Below are 23,772 nucleotides of genomic sequence, written 5' to 3'. Positions count from 1 at the left end.
ACTTTCTTCTTCAAAGTCTTTTTGAGCTTCGTAATTGTAATCTGTAAATCTAATTGAAGGTTCTCCTTTAGAATTTGTATATATTAAATGAGCATCTGGTATTAATGCTTCTTTTTCTTTAAAATCTCCTAATTTCCATTCTAATCCTGCATATTCTTCAGGACTTATTTTTATAGGTTTTATTAATTTTATCCCTTTATTTCCCATTACTTCTGCTACATCTTTTATTTGTAATTTAAATCTAGTGTTACTATTATCTGTCATTTTTCCTAAAAATCCTACACACATTAATAAATTTTTTCCACTATGCATCTCTTCATATCCTTTAGTTTGTATTCCTATTCTTATTTTGTTTCCAAATTCATTTAAATTCATCATAAAATCTGGACTTATGTAGAAAATTCCTCCATTATTAGTCATATCTACTTCTGTTAATCCTATAATTGCTTTTTTTATGTCTGACCATCTATTATCATATATTGTAATTAATGTCTTTGTTCTCAAGTTTTTTCTAGTTAATCCTTTAATTCCTATAACTATTAATCCTATATGCATTAAATCTTTTTTAACATGTTTTATTTCTTTTACAGATTCAGCGTTTATGAGTGGTAGAGATACAGAGTTTTTTCCTAATACTGATAATTGTTCTTCTCTATAATGTCTATATAGTTGAGATTTTGAGTTTGTATTATATAAAATTTTTGGATTTAATAAATTTAATTGATTTTGTTGGAAGATTTGTATATCTTTATTTGTATCTATTATTTCTTCTAATTGTTGATTATTTTCTTCCTTTGTTTTTCTATTTAATATTCTTGACAAAAAATTATTGCTTATCATATTCTGGGAGTAACTTGGTCTTGGTCTTTCTTGTCCTTTATCTCTTGATCTAGTTGGAAAAATATCCATGTTTTTGTTTTTAAATTATTTTTTCTTTTTGAGGAGTAATTTCTATTTTATTTAACTTTTCTATTAATTCTTCTATTCCGGTTGTGTCAATATTTTTGTTTTCTAATCTTTCTTTAGAGTTCTTATCTATCTTATTATGTAATTGTAGTAAAAGTGTTATTATTATATTGTTCTGTTGTATAATAATTTGATCTGATTTTGAAGGTAGATTTTCTTTATAATCTAATGGAAGGGCTATTCTTTTTTCTATTAGTTTTATTGCTTCTTTATGGGTCTCAGACTCTACTAAATCTATCATGAAAGAACTATTTTTTTTATTGATGCTAATTCTGTCTTTATTTCTTGTATTTTTATTATTAATGTATTGCTAATTTCTTCTTTAGATTTATTTTTTAACTCGTTTAATTTTCTACTTAAATCTACTCCTTGTTCCTTAAGGTAATCTAAATTATTTTCTATTTTACTAAAGAGTTGTTTTTGTTTATTTTGTGTTTCTTCTTGTTCACTTAATATTTTTATAATTTTGTTGTTTGATTCTTTTATTTTTTCACTGAGATTGATTATCAAATCTATTAAAGTATTATATTGAGCGTCTTCTGTATGTAAGCAATGATTTCCGTTCTCAAAGTTACACTTAATTAGATTGTCTGATTTTAATCTTTGAAATCTTTTTTCTATATTGATTTGTAAGTCTAAGTAGTCTGTGTTTTTTAATGAAGCTATTTTTACTATTGTTACTTTATCCTAAAGTAGTTGGGTAATAATATTCGTAAAAAAAATTTATTCTTTTATTATAGTTATGTATATTGTCACTAATTCCTTGTAATTTTCACTTTAAAGCGTTTATATATTCGTTGTTATTTATAGTTTTTTCGAAGTAAAAAGCGTTTGGTATAAAAAATTCGTTTTCGTATATATATATATGTATGCTTCTATAGCTTTTTCTATTCTTTGTAATCTTTTCTTTTCTTCTATATCTCTATATAATATCCAAAATTCAAATCTTATGCTTCTAGCAAATGGAAGATTTCTCATAAAGTATTTTTGATTGAAATATTTCTAGATTTAAGATGTTTTATTAATTTTTGTTCTAAGTTTCTAGCTAAGAAAAATATATAATCTAATTTATTAGTTATTTCCTTTTTAAAGCTTGTAATTTTTAGGTCTTTTAGTAATATATCTGCTTTTACATATAAGTCTTGTAATTCTCTTTTAGCCTTTTTATATTCTCTAGTATTTTTATATGGTCTTCTCATATATTATCCTATAGAATTATGGTAATAAGGATTATTTTTAATTATTTTAATTCTTTCTCTTACTTCGTTTATTTCAAACTCTACTTGTTTTAATTCTTCACTATAGGTTAGAGATAATCTTAATTTTAATGTAAATAAATGGCTTTCTAAGGATTTTTTATATAAACTTATTATTTTTAAATGTTGTCTATTATAAAACAAAATTCTGTGGTAAGCAAATCGACTTCAACTCGCCCTCAGCTCTAATCAGTCTCCAGCACATCAGAGTTCAGGGTGAGCTATTATTTCTAGCTCGTGCTGGATTCTCTCATTCACGTCTTGATGTCTTTGAATTTCGGACATGGACCATCTTTTTACTTATTTTGGTTTCTTAAATACTCTAAGACTTGGTTATTTGAGGATAGGTGTTCTTGATGTGATGACTTCCAGATTTTGGGGATAATAAGGGTTAAACTTTAGAAGCTTTAATTGGTTACGTTAATAAGTTTTGGATCTTCCGCATTATTTTGTTATTCATAGTTGAACTATTGGTAAGTGTTGGGGTTTAGATTTGTTGGTTCGCTCACCTAGTAGGTTAAGTGTGGGTGCCACTCACGAATCATTTTGGGTCGTGACATATATATATATATATATATATATATGATGAAATTGAGTAGGATTACAATTGTTAATTCATTTTTAACTAATGTGAATTTAGTAACCGGTTAATGATTCAAGCCTAGTCTCTAAAAGATAAAATATCTCGACAAGACTTGAAGCAGGGGGCATTTGTAATCATTTAAAATTTATTAAACATAAATTTATAAAATGCTCGGATTATATTGAATTCATTAATATATTAATCCAAATAAATATTGTGGATTGATATAATTGAGTTAAATATTTAAGTCCAATAAATATGGATTTAATTAAGTCTAAATTAATTGATTTGGGCTACATTGGATGAACCCAATTTGTTAAACCCAATCCCATCTCATTCTAAAGCCCATCTTGGCGCCACGTGTGCAGATGATGTGACATGCCAAGTCAAATAAGAAAACCAATAAAATTATGACATGTGTCAAAGATGACAAGCCCGCTCCATAAAGCCCAAATGCCATGTCACTTAAATCTGATTGGTTGAACGGTATCCTATTTCAATCGCAACTCCTCTATTTTAAAACTAAAAATAGGGGTCCTCATGATTCAGAAAAGAGACAGAAAATTCTAAACAAGAAGCTAGAGAAACTCTGTGGTACAAACGCCATTTAATTCTCTACAAAGCTACAAGTTTAAGAATTCAAGCATTCAAGTTCAAGAACGATCAAGATCAAGACTGCCGAATTCAAGAACAAGCTCGAAGGCCTTGAGTTCAAATAAAAGTCAAGATCAAGATAAAGTTCAAGCTCAAGTTCATCATAGATTCAAGAACAAGCTTTAAAACCCTTGAATTTATATTTGAAAAGGCGAATTCAGAGGAATTATAGAGATTGTAACACTCGCATTTGAAATAATAAAATTGATTGTTGCTATAATTTTCCGTTCTTGATTATTGTTTTCTCGACGCGAATTTTATGGTCTACACATGGGTATGAAATTTCAAATTACAATATCTAAAAAAGGATGATAGAATGAAAAGAAGGGATTTTATATATTTTTTAAAATGATTGAAAAAATAAGAAAATATGATAATAAAGTGGAGTTAAAAGTAATTTTTCCTTAAAAAAAATGAATTGGACTTCAGGGGTGATGGGTTTTGACAAATTTTAACTTCAAAAAATGGCTGAATATAGTTGGTTTATTATTGCAAAGGATACCTTGACCAAATCTCTACCCAACACCATTTCTAGTTGATTTATCATTGCAAAGGATACATCAGTCAGAAGACAAATGATTCTCGTTACTAATAAGGGTTCTGGTGGAGTGATAAATACTTATTTAATTTTAATTAGAGGCTTCGAGTTTTAGTCCACTTGATTATAAAGTAGCCTTTGTTAGAGAGCGTGTCACCCACCTACCCCAATGTGGGACTTCCGGGTAAGAATGCAGATTTGGACCAGGCACCAGGCAGGAAAAAAAAGGTTCTCACTGGCCAACAATGTACTGTACATGTGGAAAATGCAATATTAACAATTTCTATAAATCTAATTGCTCTCACATGGAAATCTATCAATAATATTTTTTTTTCTTCTAAAAGAAAACGAAAAACACAATACCATGTTGCAAAAAAAAGGTCCAATAGCAATAGTTACCACCCATTACAAATACAATATACCTAATATATTCACACAAGTGGGGTGTAAGCACAATCTACCCCTACCCTTGATAGGGGTAATGAGGTTGCTTCTGATAGACAAGTGATATGTAAAGAACAATCTTCAAACAAAATGATTTCATTCTGGGTGCACTCTTTCTTGATTGCTATCGAACTTTCTGACAAATTGAGGACATTTGATGTGCAATTTCAAGTATAAATTAAGCTAATACAAGGTACTAGACTGTTTAAAAAATGACCAGTCCAGGAGAAAATTATTTGTGCCAACTAAGACGTGCTTTTTTATGGCTATATAGTTCTGAAGATGGATGTGATGAAAAGAAGTTGCATTTGGAAGTGTTGCTGACTTAAAATTTAGGTTTCACCATAAACAAGATAATTCTATATCCTCATTTATTTGCTCTGATTAACTCCCTATATTCTCTCTTCATTTTTACACCTGATATGGTCCTGCATATATTCAAGCAGCCAAATTAGAAACTTTTGAGGCAACAAATGTCACGCTTTCTAATATTCTCTTCATGAATGCCCTATTTTGTGGTGGTCTTTAATTTTTGCTCTTCCGCACTTAAAGTAATAAAAAAATGGTAGAAAATACCCCTGACATCAAAATAACAAAAAAAGAATTTGCAAGACAAGTTTATAGTTTCGACATAACAAGTTATGCTGCTTAATTCCTACAGAATAATGGCATAAGTTCAGTTCATAACCCAAAATTATGTCTTGCAAGATATAACTTAGTTCTTATCGGCATACGTTTAGCTTCAGAATGTTATGCCTTACGAAATTCATAACCCACACGTTAATGTCTTACAGTTCCTACAAAACTTAAGTCGATGGAAGCATAAGTTCCATTTCACAATCCACAAAGTTGTGCCTTTCAGAGACTTTAACTTTTTCCTATTGCAAAAGATCTCTAAACTTATGCCTTATAACTTTTGCCTTGAGAGATTAGGTCACATGTTCCATTATATGAGCAGTAGGGGCAAAAATTAAGGACTACCTTGAAATAGGAGCAATCCGTGCAAAAACTTGAATTTTGAGGCAACAAACTTTACACTTTCTAACATTTTAAAGATTGAAAGAAATGTAGCAGGTAATGAATGTTACATAAGTTAATGTAGGAGAACGAGATGGATAGCACTGCTAATAGCAAAGTGACACTAAGTGTTTACACCTTATCATTCTACTTTACCATGGTTAAGTCAACAATTAAGGTTAGAACGTGTATTCATTAACTATGGTTATCAATAAGAGTATGTTAAGATATGTATCATGTACATGTATTTATTGGAGTAAGTTTTCACCTAGCAAGTGCAAAGTATAATGCAACATTAAGACGGGCAGAACTTGAGGTTGCATTTGGCCGACTGTAAAGTATTTTTAACAAATTACATTGAAGATGCCACCCAAACCCTCCACGAAAGAGAGACATATTAGTTGGGCATTAGTAATCTAACATCTGATAGTAGTGCAGGGGAGTGGTATTAGGCTATAAGTTATCAATAGCAAAAGTAGTCAAACATATATACCTTTACTGTGGGAGCTATGAGGTAGTTGCATGAGTGTGATTTTATTAGGGGGAAATTTTTTCTCAAACTGTGTTTTATGCCGTGCAGAAAATCCCTGACAGCATGAAGTTCATAGTGCCTTAGCCCGAATATAGGCATATTTGGTTGGTGTTAGTGAAATCTCAACATGGAAGATTTCTTGCATGACTTGATACAAACAAAGAGTTCAGAGAAGACAATCAACCGACTATAGTATGTAAAAAATAACGTTAGAAAGCAATGCTATGAAGAGTGAGTATAACCAACCTGAGCATTTCCTTGTTCTTGAAAAATTGCACACATGGAGTACCCATAATTTCAGCTGCCTCAGCAATCTCTGGGTCTTCAGTAATGTCAATTTCAATAAAGTGGACATGCTGGTCAAATTCATCAATTACCTGTTGCACAACCATAGATTGAGCAGTCAGTATTGTGGCCAAAGAGTCACTACATTATAAAAGTCAAAGGAAACAAATCAGTGAGCAGAAATAAGGTTATGCAAGAGCATCCTGGTACAAAGCATCCGATGTTCACACAGAGTCCAGGGAAGAGCCGCACCCCACGGAGTGTGATGTAGACAACCTACTCTAATGCAAGCATTAGTGACTGCTTCCACGGCTCGAACTCATGACCGGTGACAATGTTCAAACCCATGACTTGCCCTTAAACCTACAAATTATGTGCTCTTACCACTAGACCAATACCCTGGAGAGTGGGGACAACCCCTCATCTAATTCTTTTATCTTCTAGCAGAAAGAAATTTGCAAGACCAATAAAATTCCACATATATCTTTGGTGTTTTTTCTGACTTTGGCACAGAAGTCACTGAATTAAATGTTAACTTGAGTTCTAGGGTTGCTCTTTAAATTGAGCTCTTTCATGAAGGAAACACTTTCTTGCTACTTCAATGATAATAAATCTTCATTAATTTTTTCTTTTATATATATATATATATAGTGTCAATCATCATTTTCAAAAGTCGTCAGCTTGCTTCAAAATGATGATGGACATAAAACGGAAATAAAGCTCCCGTTTGGACATAAATTTTGAAGTTGAAAGTTGACAATTTGAGTTTTTGAAGTTTTGATTTTTGGTACTTGAAATTGTGTTTGGACGCATTATACTCAGAACAAAAATGAAAATTTGTGGGTTTAAGTCCCAAAAATTAGTCTGAGCCAACTTTTGAGAACTTGATTTCAAAATCTGATCAAATTTCATGGCCAAACCGATATGGGCATGTCTGAAGAATTATTATGTTTGAAAGGATTGAACAATGTCCCCCTGTTGACAGAGTGGGTCGGTTATCCTGGAATATAAATAAATATGATGTATGTCTACATAGAAGTAATGAGTTGCCATACCTTGCTAAGAATTGGTTTCAAAGTCCTGCATGGACCACATGATGGCGATGTATATAGTACACACAGAAGCCTTGGGCTCTCATGGTACAATTTCCGCAAAGCATACTGAGAAAGAAAAACAACAAAATTCAAGCAAAGATAAAATGATTATCAAAAGGATAATTGGTTACAAGGGGCAATTCAGAAAAGATCTAAGCTTCCTAAATCTCATACCTGGCCCTTGTGCTTCGCATATGTTATATCAAAACTTTCTTGAACATCCTTCTCCATAAGTTCCTTTTTATCATCTTCAGCTTGCGGCTGATGATAGAGGAAGTTCAAGAGTATCAATCAGATAATGAACTATCGGTTCCAAGTAAGAAGCGATCTGTTTGGTGTGTGTGTATATATAAGGATGTCTGGAAGTGATTTTTGTTTTGCCAAGTAAAGTAAAAATGTTGTGGAAGCGAATTCATCCTGTTTCTCATTTTCTTTTTTGGATATGAAGAAATGGAGATGCATAATCTTTTAAACAGGAAAATATGCTTAATGTCGATAAACAGTATCTACAAGTTAGCCATTGCAAAAGATTGAATGTTAAATGTCGAATTACACTTGATTAAATATCTATTTGCAAGCATAACAGTGGAAAATATAAAATGACTTCTAAAAGAGATATATGGCTTCATAAAATTAGTTCTTTTTAGAAATCAGATACCTGGTGAAATTCAACCAGAAGATTTTTGCTTGTGAGATATCTCTCCACTGATAGAGCAGCTAAACATCCAGAGCCAGCTGCAGTTACAGCTTGCCTCCATTCATGATCCTACGTACACACGGTAACAATGGTATGAAAGAGTGTCCATGGCAAGACGTTGCAGAAGAAGACAAGCTTGAGTTTCTTTTGAAGGCGAAAACGAGAAAAATAAAAGAACTTACTTTTAACAAGATATTAAAATTGTGAGTTCCTGCTTATAAAAAGGAATTCCGCATGAGCATTGTATACAGAGAACAAAGACATTTGAAACCATCCATGAGTTCTATTTCACCTCCCCCCTTTTGGACGATCGGGTTACATTTAAAAAGGGCAAGAGAACCACTGTTTATGTATCATTTTCATTAGATAACTTCCCTCTCTCACTGCACACCTAAAATATAATTTCTGAAAGAGGGAAAAACCAATTACTCATTCAAGTATCCCTGCTAAACAGGGTATTTGTTCTCTAAAATATTTCTTTACTTGAGACGTTTCGAAGTCTAGACTAGACCCGTATAGCGAATGCAGACTCATAGAGATTTATGTCTTAAATCTCAGGAAAATATCACAATAATTAACTGGAGCTTTTTTGTGAGCAGAATCATCATTCAAGTACTAGATAATAAATTATAACAATAGGAATGGAAGAATGTATTTCTGTGCATACCTGGACATCTCCAGCTGCAAATACACCTTCAACAGAAGTTTTGGCGGTGCTCTCCTTGACTAATATATAGCCTGCACTATCAAGTTCAACTTGGCCTTCCAAGAGTTTACTATTTGGAGAATGACCAATACCATAAAAAAGGCCCTTTGCCTCGAGCACAGACTCTTCTCCACAATCAACTGTTCTGATCAAAATGCCTGACATCTGGCCTTTAGAGTTGCTGACAACGTCAACAGTCTCAGTGTTGAAATGCACAGTGATGTTTGAATTGTTAAAAACTCTGAAACATTCGCGATAATCAACCTGTTAAACAATCATGCAGGGAGTTGAAACTTGAAATATATGACTCATTAGTAATTTTATTCGTTTGAAAAGGAAAAGATCAAAGAAGTATGTAACATTGGGACAAAATGAGATATATTGCACAATGACTAAAGACAACAAGAGCTAAAAGGCACAAAAATAGCCAGCAATAAGCTGAAGTTAGCTGTCTTAAGAAGCACAAGAAGTACCAGATTAGCCAATTATTCAATACTTAAGAGGATTGTATGTCCTATCAAAACATATAGTTGCAACTTGCAGGTGCATTCTGAAATCACATGCTGAGCATAAAGAGCACATCCACTAATTTGTGTTCAACGATAATAGGATACACTCAAATGACTATTACAGGATTGGTCCATCTTCCAGAACTACAGGATAATTGCCAAACAGATTACACTCTTGAATACTTAAAAGTAGCACCATTGGCTGTTTTAAATAACTTAAATACTCTTAGTTATCATTAAGAACTTCTGAATTGGAAAACAAATCAATGGAGGAAGAGTATTATTTGAGTCAAAGTCCAAACAAGGGCCCTCCTCTCCCATGATGCACAAAAAGGAGAAACAGGTTGGTTACAGTGTCGATTTTAAGAAGAGCTCTATTACCGTGCCTCTGTAACCTTGACTTTTAAATTGTGATGTACCACTAAGAACAAAATACATACGAGTATTTCTCTGTGAAATTACTCGAATTTCAAATCATTCACTTGCTTTAACTACTCGTGCTATGGATGTACATTAGAGAGGAATCACAAAATGAGATGATAAAAATGTGTACTACCTGTCTTGCATTGCCTTTGATGCCCTTAGTTGGTCCCTCCTGACAATTAAATGGACATGGCTTGCATACTTTGTTAAGTATATTGCTTCCTGTGTAGCTGTATCACCACCTCCAACAACAGCAAGAACCTGACCCTTAAAAAGTGGCGATGCTCCATCACAAATTGCGCATGCACTAATACCTCTACTCCAAAATTCATCTTCACGAGGTAATCTTAGCCTTTGAGCTCTGGCTCCCGTTGCTATGATAAGACTATGGCACTTGATCTATAATTTCAAAAGTCAGTAGTAATCCTTTAGCACTTAATAGAGAGAATTGTGTGTAGTGTGACAAATAAGTTTTGAAATTAAAATTGGTGACAAGTTTGACCAGCTCATGCCAAATCTTTTTCCAATTAGTTAGTAGCTGGAAATTCCATAGCAATTGTTGAAATATGGTATACAAGTTTGTTAGTTGCGGCAAGTTTTATTGTTGAAATATACTATGCAAATAAATTAGTTTTTTATGTTTTGATGACAAGGGAAACGCGCAACCGCTACCCTTTGGGTGCGCTAGGGTAAAAACCTCCGCTCCTATGCAATAGCTCGCAAATTACACAAGAGTGGTAATCCGCACTAGACAAGCCCGGTGCGACGAGCTCGACTCAAAATGCAGACCCCTTGCTTTCGTTGGCAAGGGGTTTTGAACTTGAGACCTCCAACATGGAAGTCCCAAGCCCAAGCCCAAACCACTGGACCACCCCTTATGGTGCAATTTGCTCATGTAATTAACCTAAATTGATTGCATAAATCATATCTATAGATAAATAGGATGATGTAATCAACTTAAACTAAGTAAATTAATTGTATCAATCATATTTAATTGAATCGGCTATAGCAAGTGGATTAATTGCTGGAATTTTTCATAGCAATTGTTGAAATATATTAAAACAAGTTGTTGAAAAATAATAGAAGATCAATATAACAATTATGGGGAATTTTCTAGCAATTGTTGTAATCTGCTGAATCACTCTACCAAATATTCATGTCAATAATTTAGTTGTTGGTTGAAGATTTATGTTTTGTTTAATGTGATGAAATTAAAATGGCTCCAAGGAAAGGAAGAGCAACAACTACTACTAGAAAGAGAATTAGTGCATAAAAGCAAATAGAAGAAGAAGGTGGAACATAGGTTCCTTCCACAAATGTAGATGCCTTAGAAGTTAGATGATAAATTCTAAAGTAATGAGAATATAGAAAGTGAGGATAGAGGATGAACAGAAAACAAAGCATCATCATGATATACCTATCCCGAAGGAGGAGATATGTCATACTATCGAGTTCTTTACCAACCCCTCCTTTGTTAAGCTTACTAGGTATTCAGATTACAACTTCGAGACCACAATCGATAGGTATCTAGATTTGACGGGTGTTCTTACTGTTAAGTCAGGATTGGATAAGTCTTTTTTTAGTTTCAAAGAATCTTGGAGGAACAAATTTGGAAAAGTTCTTTAGACCTTCCATTTTCGGGAATTACCTACAACTACCTAATGATATCAATAGGATTTCAAATTAAAACGATATACTAACTTCTTCAACGCTGAATTTATAGCGATTGAATAAAGGAAGTTTGGATAAACTATTGCGGCATGCCAATTTGTTTTTGCATGAGAGAGTTTGTCATTGTCATTGCTTGAATTGTCATTTGTTAGATGTGTATGATGAAGAATAACTCTCAACTAAGACAAGGATGGAACAACAAATTTTTGACATAACGGGGAAGAGTTGCAAGGAGAATGAGCATCTCAAATTCAAGAATGTTCGTAAAGGTGTGAAGAAATCGTGTGAAGAAATCATTGTGCTTGCTTTATTTTGTGCATAAAATTCTTTGTGGGAAAGATTTGAACATGAAGATTGCGCCTGAATGGGTTTTTCTTTTAGCCGATAGAGAAGCATTTCCCGCCTATCCATGAGCTCGTGTTAGCTACGATCTTACAGTTAAATATTTATTGAGCGCGGTTAGTTCAAACGTGAAGATCACCAATCTTTATGGCTTTTCATGGTATTCACATCGCTCAGTAGATATGTAATTGTAAGATCGTAACTAACACGACCCCGTGGATAGGCAATAGTGTATATCCATCGATTGAGAGCAAAATTCATTAAGGTGCATCTTTGTCTTCAAATCTTTTCTTCAAAGAATGTAATGACTTCTTCACACCTTTACGAGCATCCTTGGATTTGAGATGCTTAACCAACTCAGTCTCCTTACAACTCTCCCCCACTACGTCAAGAATTTGTTGTTTCCTCCTCATTGTCTTAGTTGAGAGTTTTTTTTTTTTTTTTTGAGAAGTCTTAGTTGAGAGTTTTTCTTCATCATACACATCTAGCAAATTGAAATTCAAGCCAGTGACAATGGAAAACTCTCTCATGCCAAAACTAATCGCGAAGCCACAATAGTTTATCGCTATAAATTCAGTTGTCAAAGAAGTTGGTACACTATATTCATTTGGAATCTTATGTTGATATCCTTAGATAGTTGTAGGTAACTAGCAAAAATGGAAAATCTAAAGATCGTTAAGGGCTCGTTTGGTGTGAGTGTAAGGTATGATAATTCCAAGAAAAAATGTAGGATTATTTTATCTCATGTTTGGTTGGAGGCATTAGGTAGTGATTGGATTAATTATTCCACTATTTTTGTCATAGTGATGGGATAACATATACATGTTGGAGTAACTTATCCTAGGATAAGTTATCTTGGGAAAACTTGGAATAATTGTTCCTTCAGAATCCCTCCAAACTCGAAAAACAGATTAACAACTCCTCCTGTCAAATCTGGTTACCTATGATCGTGGTCTCAAAGTTGAAAGTTGTAATCTGAATACCTAATAGGCTTGACAAAGGAGGTATCGGGTAAAGGACTATTAGGAGAGGACTCGGCAGTATGAGATGTCTCCTCCTCTAGGATAGGTATATCATGTCGGTGCTTTTTTCTTTGTTCATCCTCAACTTCTCTATCCTCACATTCTACATTCTCAATTTCTCATTACTTTTGGGTTTATCATCGAAGATATTTACATTTGTGGTAGAAACACATGTTCCACCTCCTCCTACTTCTATAGACTTCTCCAACCTTGTGTGTTCTTCTTCTATTTGTCTCTGTGTAGCAGTTGTTGCTTTTCTTTTCCTTAGAGTCATTTTATCTTCACCAGTTAAACAAAACAGAAACCATTAACTAATTTAACCAACAACTAAAAAATTTGACCTATATTTTTGGTAAAGTGATTCAGTAGATCACAACAATTGTTGCATTGATCGTCTATTATTTTTCAACAACTTCCGATTACATATTTTAGCAATTGCTGTGAAATTTCTAGCAATTTACCGAGTTGATTACAACACCTTATTTATCAATAACTATGATTGATGCAATTAATAATCAATTTACTCAATTTAGGTTGAGTACATGAGCAATTGTTATGTTACTTAACGTACTTGTGTAGCATATTCCAGCACATAGGTCAAAACCTGTGCATCACAAGGTGCTGTTCGACGAAGATCTAAAAGATTAAGCTACAAGTAAGACGAGCAAGTGCTTTAATGGGGAAAGAAAGATAAGACTTAAGCAGCACCTGCAACCAAACAGAAGCATCACCTTACGTTCACTACTTCGTACAGTAAAAGGAGTGTTCTTGACATCAATAAACTCCACATCTTCCTGAAACAATTCGCCTCCCCATCGCTCAGCTTGTCGTCGCATCCTAGTAAACATAAGGTTAGGATTGAGACTTTTTTGCTTATAACCAAGGAAACTTGGAAAGAGAACAGCCCAAGGTATTCTTGTACCTATCCATTAAGTCAGGGCCAGTTATCCCATCAGGAAATCCAGGGAAGTTTTCTACTTCAGTTGTTGTCATTAATTGTCCTCCTGGAACACCACCCACTTGAAATCCCTCAAACACCACGGGCTTCAAGTTGGCCCGAGCAGCATAAATTGCTGCTGTATACCCAGCAGGACCTGATCCTACTATTACCAAGTTCTCGATACCTTGAGCTGCAAAAACCCAAAAAAAGAACAGAAAATAATTAAAATCATAACTAACATCAGAAACTAATGAACTATGCAGCAATCCAGCTGTTGAGGTTAATTTTGTGTTAATTCATTTTTATTTAGCTTTCATTTATTTGCTGCAATTATGCCTAGATTGTGAATAATAGGATATGTAAGTTGTGACCTACGTGAACGGTATAAATTCTCAACCAGCTTAAAGGTATAATCAAGAAAATAATCCTACTCAATTTAAAAAAACAGCAAAAACTATTTACTCTGCTGCAACAGCAATTAGAAGTGACTCTGCGCTATGGAAACTCAAGAATATCTTTGTCCAAAACAAAGAGAAAGCAAAAGATGGAAATGGAAGAACGTCATTAAAAAGCCATGACTTCACATTAACAGGAAAGTTGAAGAAGATCTACTCTTTCATTGCTTTCTTCATGCTCCAGTTTTTTAAAATTGTTACAGTTTTGGTGCAAGTTGGGGAGACAATGTAATATTCCATCAACAACTACCAATGGAGTATATACGCGCCAAAATGATCCTCCTTGACGTGGTGCCAATAGAAGCAATTCATCAAAGCATAAGAAGATCAATGTGGCCTGTCAAGGACCAAACTAACTAATTTATTCAAGCACAAATCATCCTTTCTTACTCTATACCCGCTCTATATCATAATTATCAGTGTTACCGAGCTGAAGTGTAGGCAAATATAAAGCTTTCTTATCTAGAATTCGAAGATCAATATGACTAACATGATCCTCTCTGTTTAAAACTACATGACTCTCACATTCTGAAGTTTGATAGCTCAAAATAACGTTTTTTGTCCAATCACAGAATACTTTACTTGGTAAGATACAACAGTGCATCTGGACCACCTTGTACACTTACCATCACCACTTTCCCCCTCCTTAAGATTTCAATTTAAGAACTTGTTTTGTATTACTACTAAAAATCGCTTATTTTTAGAAAATAACTTTTCGGGAAAGTGTTATTGCAGAGGAACAACTTTTGTTTGACTAATTCATTTGAAAAGTATTTTTGATAAGCAGATTGTATTTGACTAATCTTTTTTACAAAAATGTTTTTCAAGTCAAATTACAAAAAAAAAAAAAAGATAAGTATCAATACACTTTTAATATTAAGATTGTTTTACAGAGAGATTATTTCAAATATCTATATAAAATTTCTAATTAATTTTTTTTTATTAATTAAAATATACGTATTTATATTTTCAATCAATATTATACATTAAAAATAGTTTAAAATTGATGTCATATTAATATGATGATTTAAATATAATTAAAAATATCATGTAAAATAAATTCAAAAATATTTAACAAATTAAATCACTACATAAGGAATGTTCACCACAAAAACAAATAAAGTCCTAATTTTTTTTCTTTTTTCTAAATATGCAAAAGTATTGTTGTTATCTTTTATTCTAGTCCTACAAAATAATATATAAAATATAAAATAGTAATATATAAAAATCAAATAAAATAAAATTATTATATAAAAAAATTAAATGAAACTTAACCAAAAATTTATTATAAGATATGTTAATTAATTAATAAGTCATATATTGATAAATACTTTGGTCTTGTAAATAACAAAATTTTTGTTTCTACTTTATTAAAAAGAAAATTATTAATTTCTTCCCACACAAAAAAAAAATGTTTTTGTTTCCATTTAACACCTTAGTTTTTCAAAAAAAATAATATTTTTCCTCAAAATAAGTATTTTTGACCTCTAAAAAAAAATAAACGAAGGAGTGGACCAAGCATTTTGCCAAGCTTAATATTGAACAAGATGCAATATTAATTTTCCTTTTATAAACAAGGCAATGTGCATATATTGAGCTACTTCTGGATACTATATGATATTATTCATTACAAAATTCAATCATTATTCATATAAAAAAAATAAATTACTAATATTAATATATATGCTTTTATTATTATGAAAAAATATTTAAATTCAGTAATTAGTAGTACTATGGGCCCGTTTGGATGGGCTTAATAAAAGCAGCTTTAAAAAAGTACTTTTGAAAGTGCTGAAACTTATTTTTAAAATAAGCAGTTATGTGTTTGGATAAAAGTGCTGAAGTTGCTATGCCAAACGTGAAAAGGGAAAAATGGAAGAAAGAGATGTTAGGGTTATGTGGGTAATTTGGAGATTGTATAAAAATATTAAGGGCAAAAAGATAAAAATGTGGTCAACTTAAAACAGCTTATAAGCTAAAAAAAAAAAAAGCACCCCTACCCCAGCTTTTAACTTTTGCTTTAAAATAAGTTTTTTTTAACTTAAAATTAGTTATTTTGAGTATTGCCAAACAGCTAAATAAGTCAAAAATCAACTTTTAAGTCAGTTTGACCAGCTTTTAAGCTGAGCCAAACAGGCTCTATATATGTTAATCTGGAGGACTCTGTTTATAAATCCACATTTGTGCATACCCATTCCTCTACAATGTGTTCATATTAACAGTAATTACAGTAAATACAAAATTAGTATATAGTTATAGACCTGAAGAATCAGCTTCCGCTTGCTCACCGGCGGACTCTGCGGCGAAGGATCGAATTGAAGAAGAGGAGAGACGAAAACCAGTAAGGAATGAGTCAACTCGACCAGCTCGACTCGGGCCGGAGTTAATTAAGAGCGAACCGGTCGGAATACGAAGAGCGGTTGACAGAGTTGAAGGTGCAGGCATAAAGCTGAAGGCAGATCGGCGAGTTGCATTGCCGGAGATCTCGGTTCCGGTACCGATCCCGGCTACGACGGCGCCGTTAATATTGGGAATAGTCGTAGCCATGTGGTTCCCGTCCCGCAACGGAAAAGAACAGACGGGGATTTAACTTATCTAAATCTATTTAGTTTAAAAATTAATTAGTTAAATACACGATATTTCGTAATATTATAAATTCTATTAAATTTTACTGCGTTTAAGTACATCACATTTCATGTATCTTGAGATATATGAGATCTAGATTGGATGTAATTTGTTCTAAATATAATGTATATTTGAGATACATAAACAAATATCATTTGTCTCTCTCGCTTCCTTTCATCTTGCTCGTCAGTCTCCTATTTTACTCGCGTATATGAAATTCTAGATACATGTGATTCACACCAAATACATGATTATAGTGTATCTAGTGTGATTCGCATGTATCTGAGATACATAGACAAATCTCGCTCAGCTCTTTTATTTTCACTTGCATAGTTCATTGTATATGATAGCAAGTTGAATTCATGTAGACGGACTTGACTTAAAAATCAGATATATATTATTAGTTAATTAGATAAAAATGTAATTATTTTAAACTATACAGATATTTAGTAAAGATGGTACAAATATTTCTATAATTAGGTAGTTTCTTTTTAATGTATAAATATTAAAGGTAACTTACAAAAATTACACTAATTTCATAACAAATTACTTAGATAAATTTTAGTTTGTAATATTTTTATAATAATTTGTTCGATCGTTTTGAGTACTAGAATTTTCTCTTTGATAAAATACTTTTCGATAGATTTTAAATGGATGCTTTGGAGTATTTATAATTATAATTATGAAATTAATGAGATAGTTTTAATAATTTATTTAGTTGATAGTTAAAGAAAATAACATTAAAATTAATAATGATCACTTTTATTATTTTCTTTTTTTATAATTAATCATATAATAATCAGGGTACTATATAGAAGAAAAGAAAAGAGGAGTAGAGGGAAATAGGAGAAAGAGACGTTTGAACGAAGCAAAATCACGGGTGCTTCATGTGACTCTTTTACTTGAGAATTGAAAATAATAATTCATGTACATTGCATGTTTGTGAAAGGGTTATGTGTTGTGTTGGCTTGGGAGGATAAGAATTAACAATTAAATTAGTTTTATGTTAGAATGAGTACTTAAAGGGACAAGTTTGAGTTGGGGAAAATGTGATAATTAATTGTAATTGGATTGGAGTAGTCGGTCACTAGAAATTGTATAAGAAATAAATTATTAGCAGGTTAATATTTTGTATGTTTTGTTGTACTTAAAGTATTGAATAAAAAAAATGAATAGATTGATGAGTACTAATCCTTATTATTATTTTATTATACTGATAAGTGGAAGAGAATTAAAATGGGATGAAGTTGTAAGCGTGAAACGTGTTCTAATTTGGTTAACAATACAGATTGTTTCTCATGCCTAATATTTGTCCAATGATTAGGCAATCATTGCTCAATGATTGGGTGATTTATACTTGTAATTGTAAATCCTTAGGAATAGGCTAGTGTGCCATTATTATGTAATACGCACTTTTTTAGGTTTAAAATTTAGAGAAAAGACATAAATTAACTATTCAAGTTATCCCCGATTTTTAAAAAGATATATTATACCATTTTCGATCAGCCGCAAATTTTAAGAATCAAGTGTGTTCATACTGCAATTAATACATGACACGTATTAATTTAATTAAAAATGTATTTTTTTTTCATTTTAAGTTTTCCTTTATCTTTTTTTTTTGTTTTTCTCTCTCTTATTTTTGGATTTTAATTTTGATTTATTTTAAATTTCATTTCATCTTCCATCTTTCTCCATTTTCTTTTTTTTTTCTCTTCACCTCCCACCCTCATGTCAAATTGAAAATCACTCCTATTTTTTTTCTTTTCTTTTCTTTTTTTTCTTCTTCTTCTCCGGTCAAATTCTATTCATAATATTATTTATACTTTACTAAATTATAAATAACAAAATTAATTATTTTTCTAAATAATTTAAAATTTTGAAGTATCATCAACTACTCATTTTCATATAAATTCAAAATTAGAATCATAATTTTAAAAGAATAAATTTTTCCAAAAATTGAAAGAACTTAATTGAAATCCGATAAAACAAAAACTATATGATACTCCCTAATCATCTCATTAATTTAGCTCATTTTCATATAATTTCAATACTAGAAATGATAATTTTGAAAGAATCATAGTTCTCCAAAATTTGAAAAAATTTAATTGAAATTTGAATTAAAAAAATTAAACAATACCTACTAATCATCTTGAAATCTAATGTGCTTATCAAATTGTTCGAATGTAATTTAGTATTTAGATATAGTTTTAAATTAAAGAGATAGTTAAACTAATAGTAGTAAAAAGGGGAGATGAAATTATGATAAAAAGTGACATTTAAAGTGAGGAACTTTAATTAAGATGAAAATGATTTTTTGAAGAAGAAGGAAGAAAGAAAAAGAAAAAAATAATATGGAGAAAGTTAAATAATAAGAAAAACAAGAAAATGCATTTTATAGCAAACTACTTACAAAAATAAAATTATATTCGTTTTTTTGTTTGTTTATTCATGCTCTCTAAGAGAGTGCATACACTCTCCATGCCAGATGAACAATAAATGATGTAATAATAGCAGTTCAGAATTGTTTAGGGGGGTAATAGGACGCTTGCATAGTTTAGGTGTCTTTTTGAAAATTCGGAACACCTTCAGGTGTCACTTTATGTCTTTTCTCCAAAATTTATTAATTTCTTATTATTAAGTCATCTGCGGCCCCCTAAAGTTGTCCTCATAATTCACTTAAACACCTCAACTAAGGCTAGTACCTAATATTAACAGAAATGTACCTATTAAACACAAAATAATAATAAGTTTTTAAAATATTGTGTGTGTAATTCACGCACACTATATTTAAAAAGTAACCAATAAAATTGCAGCATATGGCACATGGGCCCAATCTAATGAATATTTGATTATATTTTTAAAAATAAAAATAAAAACTCCAGCCATTAATAATCGTAAAAATTAATTAGCAAAAAGGAGAAAAAGAAAACTCCCATTCCCACACAAACCCACCCACCCACCTTTCTTCTTCTTCCCTTCACCGCCCATCCTGATTCCAACAACAAATTCGATTCCTCCGGCAACAACAAAAAGAAGAAAAAAGAAAATCTCCCCCACTCGCTCCTCCAAGTTCGTCAACCTAATCATATGCCTTATCTTCTTCTTCATCATCATCAATTACTTCTTATTTTCTATTCCTTTGAAAAGATTAATCTTTTTGAAATCAAGTCTAATGCAAATAGTGAAATAAATTATGAAGTATGATATATTAATGGAGTGATTATAAAGATTCTTTATGGAAAAAAACGACGTAGATAAATTATTTTGATGAATTATTTCAAAATCAATAATCAAGAGAAATCAAGATGATTCAAATGAATTATATCAAAATTTTTTGATATCATTTTAAATAATGGTTGGTAATATTTGTTGATCGAAGTTACCGGAAAAAAAGATGAACAAAGATTGCTTTTATAGTTTTGATGTCCCATTTGTTTCTTGTTGCAAATTCTTTTAACAAATTCAATTTCACTTTATGAAGAGTGAAAAATAAAAACGAAAGAAAAAAACAGAGTGCATAAATGGGGTGAAGAAGAAGACAATTGGTATAGCCTACAGGGGTGGAGTTGGGATGGGTGGGGTTGCTTTCTTTTTGGTCAAAAATATTATTATAAATAAAAAATTATTTTGAGTTGTATTAATTAATGCTGATTAGGACAAAAAAAGAGTAAAGTTTATTCTAAAAAAATTAGGAATATATTCACGCGCTACTAGGCTGTGAGATACACTTATTTAGCCACGTCAGCATTTTGTGCTCAATAGACACACGTTTTGAATAATTAAAGTGTTTAATAGGTACAAGTCTTAGTTGAGGTGTTTAAATGAATTATGTAGACAACTTTAAGGGGCCGCATATGACTTAAACCTTTATCATATTATAAACTAAATTTTAATATATTGTGATAAGAAAATTTAATATTAGGTGTATTATATTATATGAGTTACATTAAAAGTTATGTTAAAGGGAGGAATAAGATTTACCCTTAGACTTGAATTTTAGGAAATTGATTATAGAATTTGGTGAATTTTGGATTTATGCTAGACATATTAGCATGGGTGCCTAGAGACTCGTTAACTTGCAATTTTGTATACTTGATAGATTGAAAATATTTCGAGGCATTGAGGAAAGAAAAAACATTGGAAGAGTAGCTTGCTTGATTTCGATTCTTTGGTAAAGGTAGGTTATGGTTTATTCTATTTAATAGATAGACTCTTAATAGTGATTGATATGCATTGAATGATATTGTGAAATCCTCTATGTACTTGATTGTGTGATTGTGTAGCTTGGTTGTGTGGTTTGTGATTGATATAAAATCTTGAGATCGTGAAATTTATAATCCTGAACCCTCTCTATCAAAGTGATGCCATGAATAAAGAAGGTTTGATGAAATATTGTAATGAATTGAAAAGTGGTGATGATAAATGATATTGTTGGATCAAAGTGTCACGTTCCGACACGATATGATTGGATCGGAGTATCACATTCCGACACGGTATTATTGAATTGGAGTGTCACGTTTTGATACAGTAGTCTTGGATCAACACGTTCCGACACTGTATTCTTGAATCAGAGTGTCACGTTCCAACACGACATAATTGGATCGGAGTGTCACGTTCCGGCATGGTAACATTAAAAGAAAAAGATATTGAATTAACTTAATGTACTCAATCTCAAAGAACCCTTTTCCCAAATGAGCGTGGTGTGGAGGTATGAGTCCCCATATATGTGTTTGTACTTATTTTAGTGTTGTTGTCACTGGTTCATTTTGTTTGTTGCTTGTCACCTATTAAGTGTCATTGTTGATTTTATACTATTATTCATTGTATACAGAGGTGACTCGACAGTGTTAAAAAAAAGACATGTGTCTTAGGCCCCCAAATTTAAGGCCCTCATTTTTAATAATATTATTCTTTTTAACAAATATTGGATACTATTTGTATTAAAAATTAAACATTTCATGAAATGTGAAGGGATTATTAGAAGAAATTTGACATATTTGGAGTACTATATATCATGAAAAATAATTTAAAATAAGAATGCTTATATTTTCAGATGAAAACTAGATAAAATCAATTATATAAAAGTTATTAACAATTTAAACTTAAGGTCCCTTTTAATTTTTGCTTTAGGTCACTAGTATGTTTGAGCCGCTCCTGATTGTATATTAGTTTATATTTTGGGTTGACTGATGATACCTACTCAGTACATGTTGCCCCGTACGGATCTCTACTTGTGTTTTTCTTTGTTTTCCTTTTATGGAGTGCATTGAGTGTACTAGAGACTCTGATTTGCCCTAAGCTCTAGCCAGTCTCCAGCATATCAAGTTTCATGGTGAGCTATTTATTCAAGCTTGTGTTGGATTCTCTCGGTTATGACATATATAATGTCCTATGTTTACGGACACATATCATTTTGTTCTTTTTTATTTTGGTGTATTTGATACTCTTTGACTTAGTGTTTGAAGATTAGATGTCCTTGATGTGATGATTTTCAGGTTTTGGGTATGGCATATAGTAGACTATAATGAATTTTTCTTTCTTACATTAATGAGATTTAAGCTTCCGCATTATAGTTAGTATTTATAAATTGAATGATAAATATAAGTTGGGGTTGAATTCATTGGTTCCCCACCTGGGAGGTTAAGTGTGGCACCACTCACGACTCGATTGGGTCGTAACAATTTTAGTGCGTCTAGATACATCCAAATACATGTATCTTGAGGTCAAAACTAGATATAATTTGTTCTGAATACACTTTATCCAAGCTGATTCACATGTCTCTACAATACATAGATAAAATTTCACTCCTTTTGATCTAAAATCTTGCTCGCCTCCCTCGTGTTATCTCTCACCTTTCTCTCTAATTCATTGTATCTAATAGCAAAAAAGTATGTAACTAGGTATATCTAACTTAATTTTTGATGAAATTATTAAATAGTGAGATAAAATATAATTTTTTCAAACTATAATGAAAATTAATAAATATTATAGAAATATATGTGTAATTGGATATCTTTACCAAATATTAATAAATTTGTCATATATTGCTCAAACTCTTCAAAAAAATATTATCACATATTCAAATCTTCTCAAAATATTATATTTTTTAAAAAAAAGAAAAATTAACACAAAATACGACAATAATGTTTGAACATCTTTGATTTGAATCTCAAGTTACATAAGTAAAGATAGTAGTTATTAGTTACTTTTGTTGCGTTACTCTTTTTCCTACATGAATAAAACGAGTTGACTATATGTATCATTCGACATGGAAAAGTCTTTTTACGGCTAGAATGACCGATGCCTAATTCATTTATAGGGAAAGGAAGAAATTATTTGGAGTCGAAAATTAATAATAATATATTCGATGAAATTTTATAAAGTAAATTTCAAGATAATAAAATGTATGTAGATTTTATTAATTATTAGCTTGTGAAGATAGAAAGGCCATTTTGAAGAGTTATTAAATGTTCTTTTTTCTTTACACCTGATCAAAATAAGATGCATATAACTGATAACTTGAAAGAAAAAAGTATTTCCATCTTTTTAAGTAGTTAAAGGTTATTTGGATTGTATATCCTAAATTCTAGCTCACGTGATAATATATTCTTTGAACAAATATTTCAAAATTTAGAAGTGGAGTGTAACAACCTGTTTAGTCGGTTTGAGCAGTAGAAATATTTCTGATAAAAACTGACTGAGTCGACGGACCACGCGACGGACCGTCATGGTCACGACGGCCCGTCGAGCGTCTTCGTTCCAAAACACTTCAACTCTGAAATCTGGGTACTGAGATCGACTCTCTAAACTTCGCGACGGAACTGCAGGACGGACCGTCGTAGGTACGACGGACCGTCATAAACCCTTTACTGAATTTAACTCTCTGACTTTGTGACGGACATGCAGGACGGACCGTCGCAGACACGACGGACCGTCACAGGTTGCGTAAACTTAACTGGGTCGGAATTCTGCTAAAAGTTTTAAAGGGGTGTTTTGGACTATTCATGACAAAC

General features: G+C 31.7%; 1 protein-coding gene across 2 annotated transcripts in view; it reads right to left on the bottom strand.

Annotated features, from left to right (window-relative positions):
* The window catches only part of LOC107015652 (thioredoxin reductase NTRC), a 48,806-nt gene extending 31,931 nt beyond the window's left edge, over positions 1 to 16,875 (bottom strand). Inside the window, exons 1-10 of one of the 2 annotated variants that reach the window (XM_015215983.2) lie at positions 16,396 to 16,870; positions 13,662 to 13,869; positions 13,471 to 13,576; positions 9,838 to 10,103; positions 8,734 to 9,013; positions 8,028 to 8,135; positions 7,544 to 7,630; positions 7,331 to 7,435; positions 6,237 to 6,367; positions 4,312 to 4,869 (exon numbers count right to left, since the gene is read on the bottom strand). In XM_015215983.2, coding sequence (XP_015071469.1) covers positions 4,809 to 4,869; positions 6,237 to 6,367; positions 7,331 to 7,435; positions 7,544 to 7,630; positions 8,028 to 8,135; positions 8,734 to 9,013; positions 9,838 to 10,103; positions 13,471 to 13,576; positions 13,662 to 13,869; positions 16,396 to 16,681 — 1,638 coding nt within the window. In that variant the 5' untranslated portion in view covers positions 16,682 to 16,870 and the 3' untranslated portion in view covers positions 4,312 to 4,808. Of the gene's footprint in view, positions 1 to 4,311; positions 4,870 to 6,236; positions 6,368 to 7,330; positions 7,436 to 7,543; positions 7,631 to 8,027; positions 8,136 to 8,733; positions 9,014 to 9,837; positions 10,104 to 13,470; positions 13,577 to 13,661; positions 13,870 to 16,395 lie in introns of those variants that run through there. The other variant, XM_027916733.1, reaches the window with a different exon arrangement.
* Between the last annotated feature and the right edge of the window lie 6,897 nt (positions 16,876 to 23,772).

This window comes from Solanum pennellii, chromosome 4 (genome assembly GCF_001406875.1).
Source record: "Solanum pennellii chromosome 4, SPENNV200".
Classification (NCBI taxonomy): Eukaryota; Viridiplantae; Streptophyta; class Magnoliopsida; order Solanales; family Solanaceae; genus Solanum; species Solanum pennellii.
This window is presented reverse-complemented; position numbering and strand designations above follow the sequence as displayed.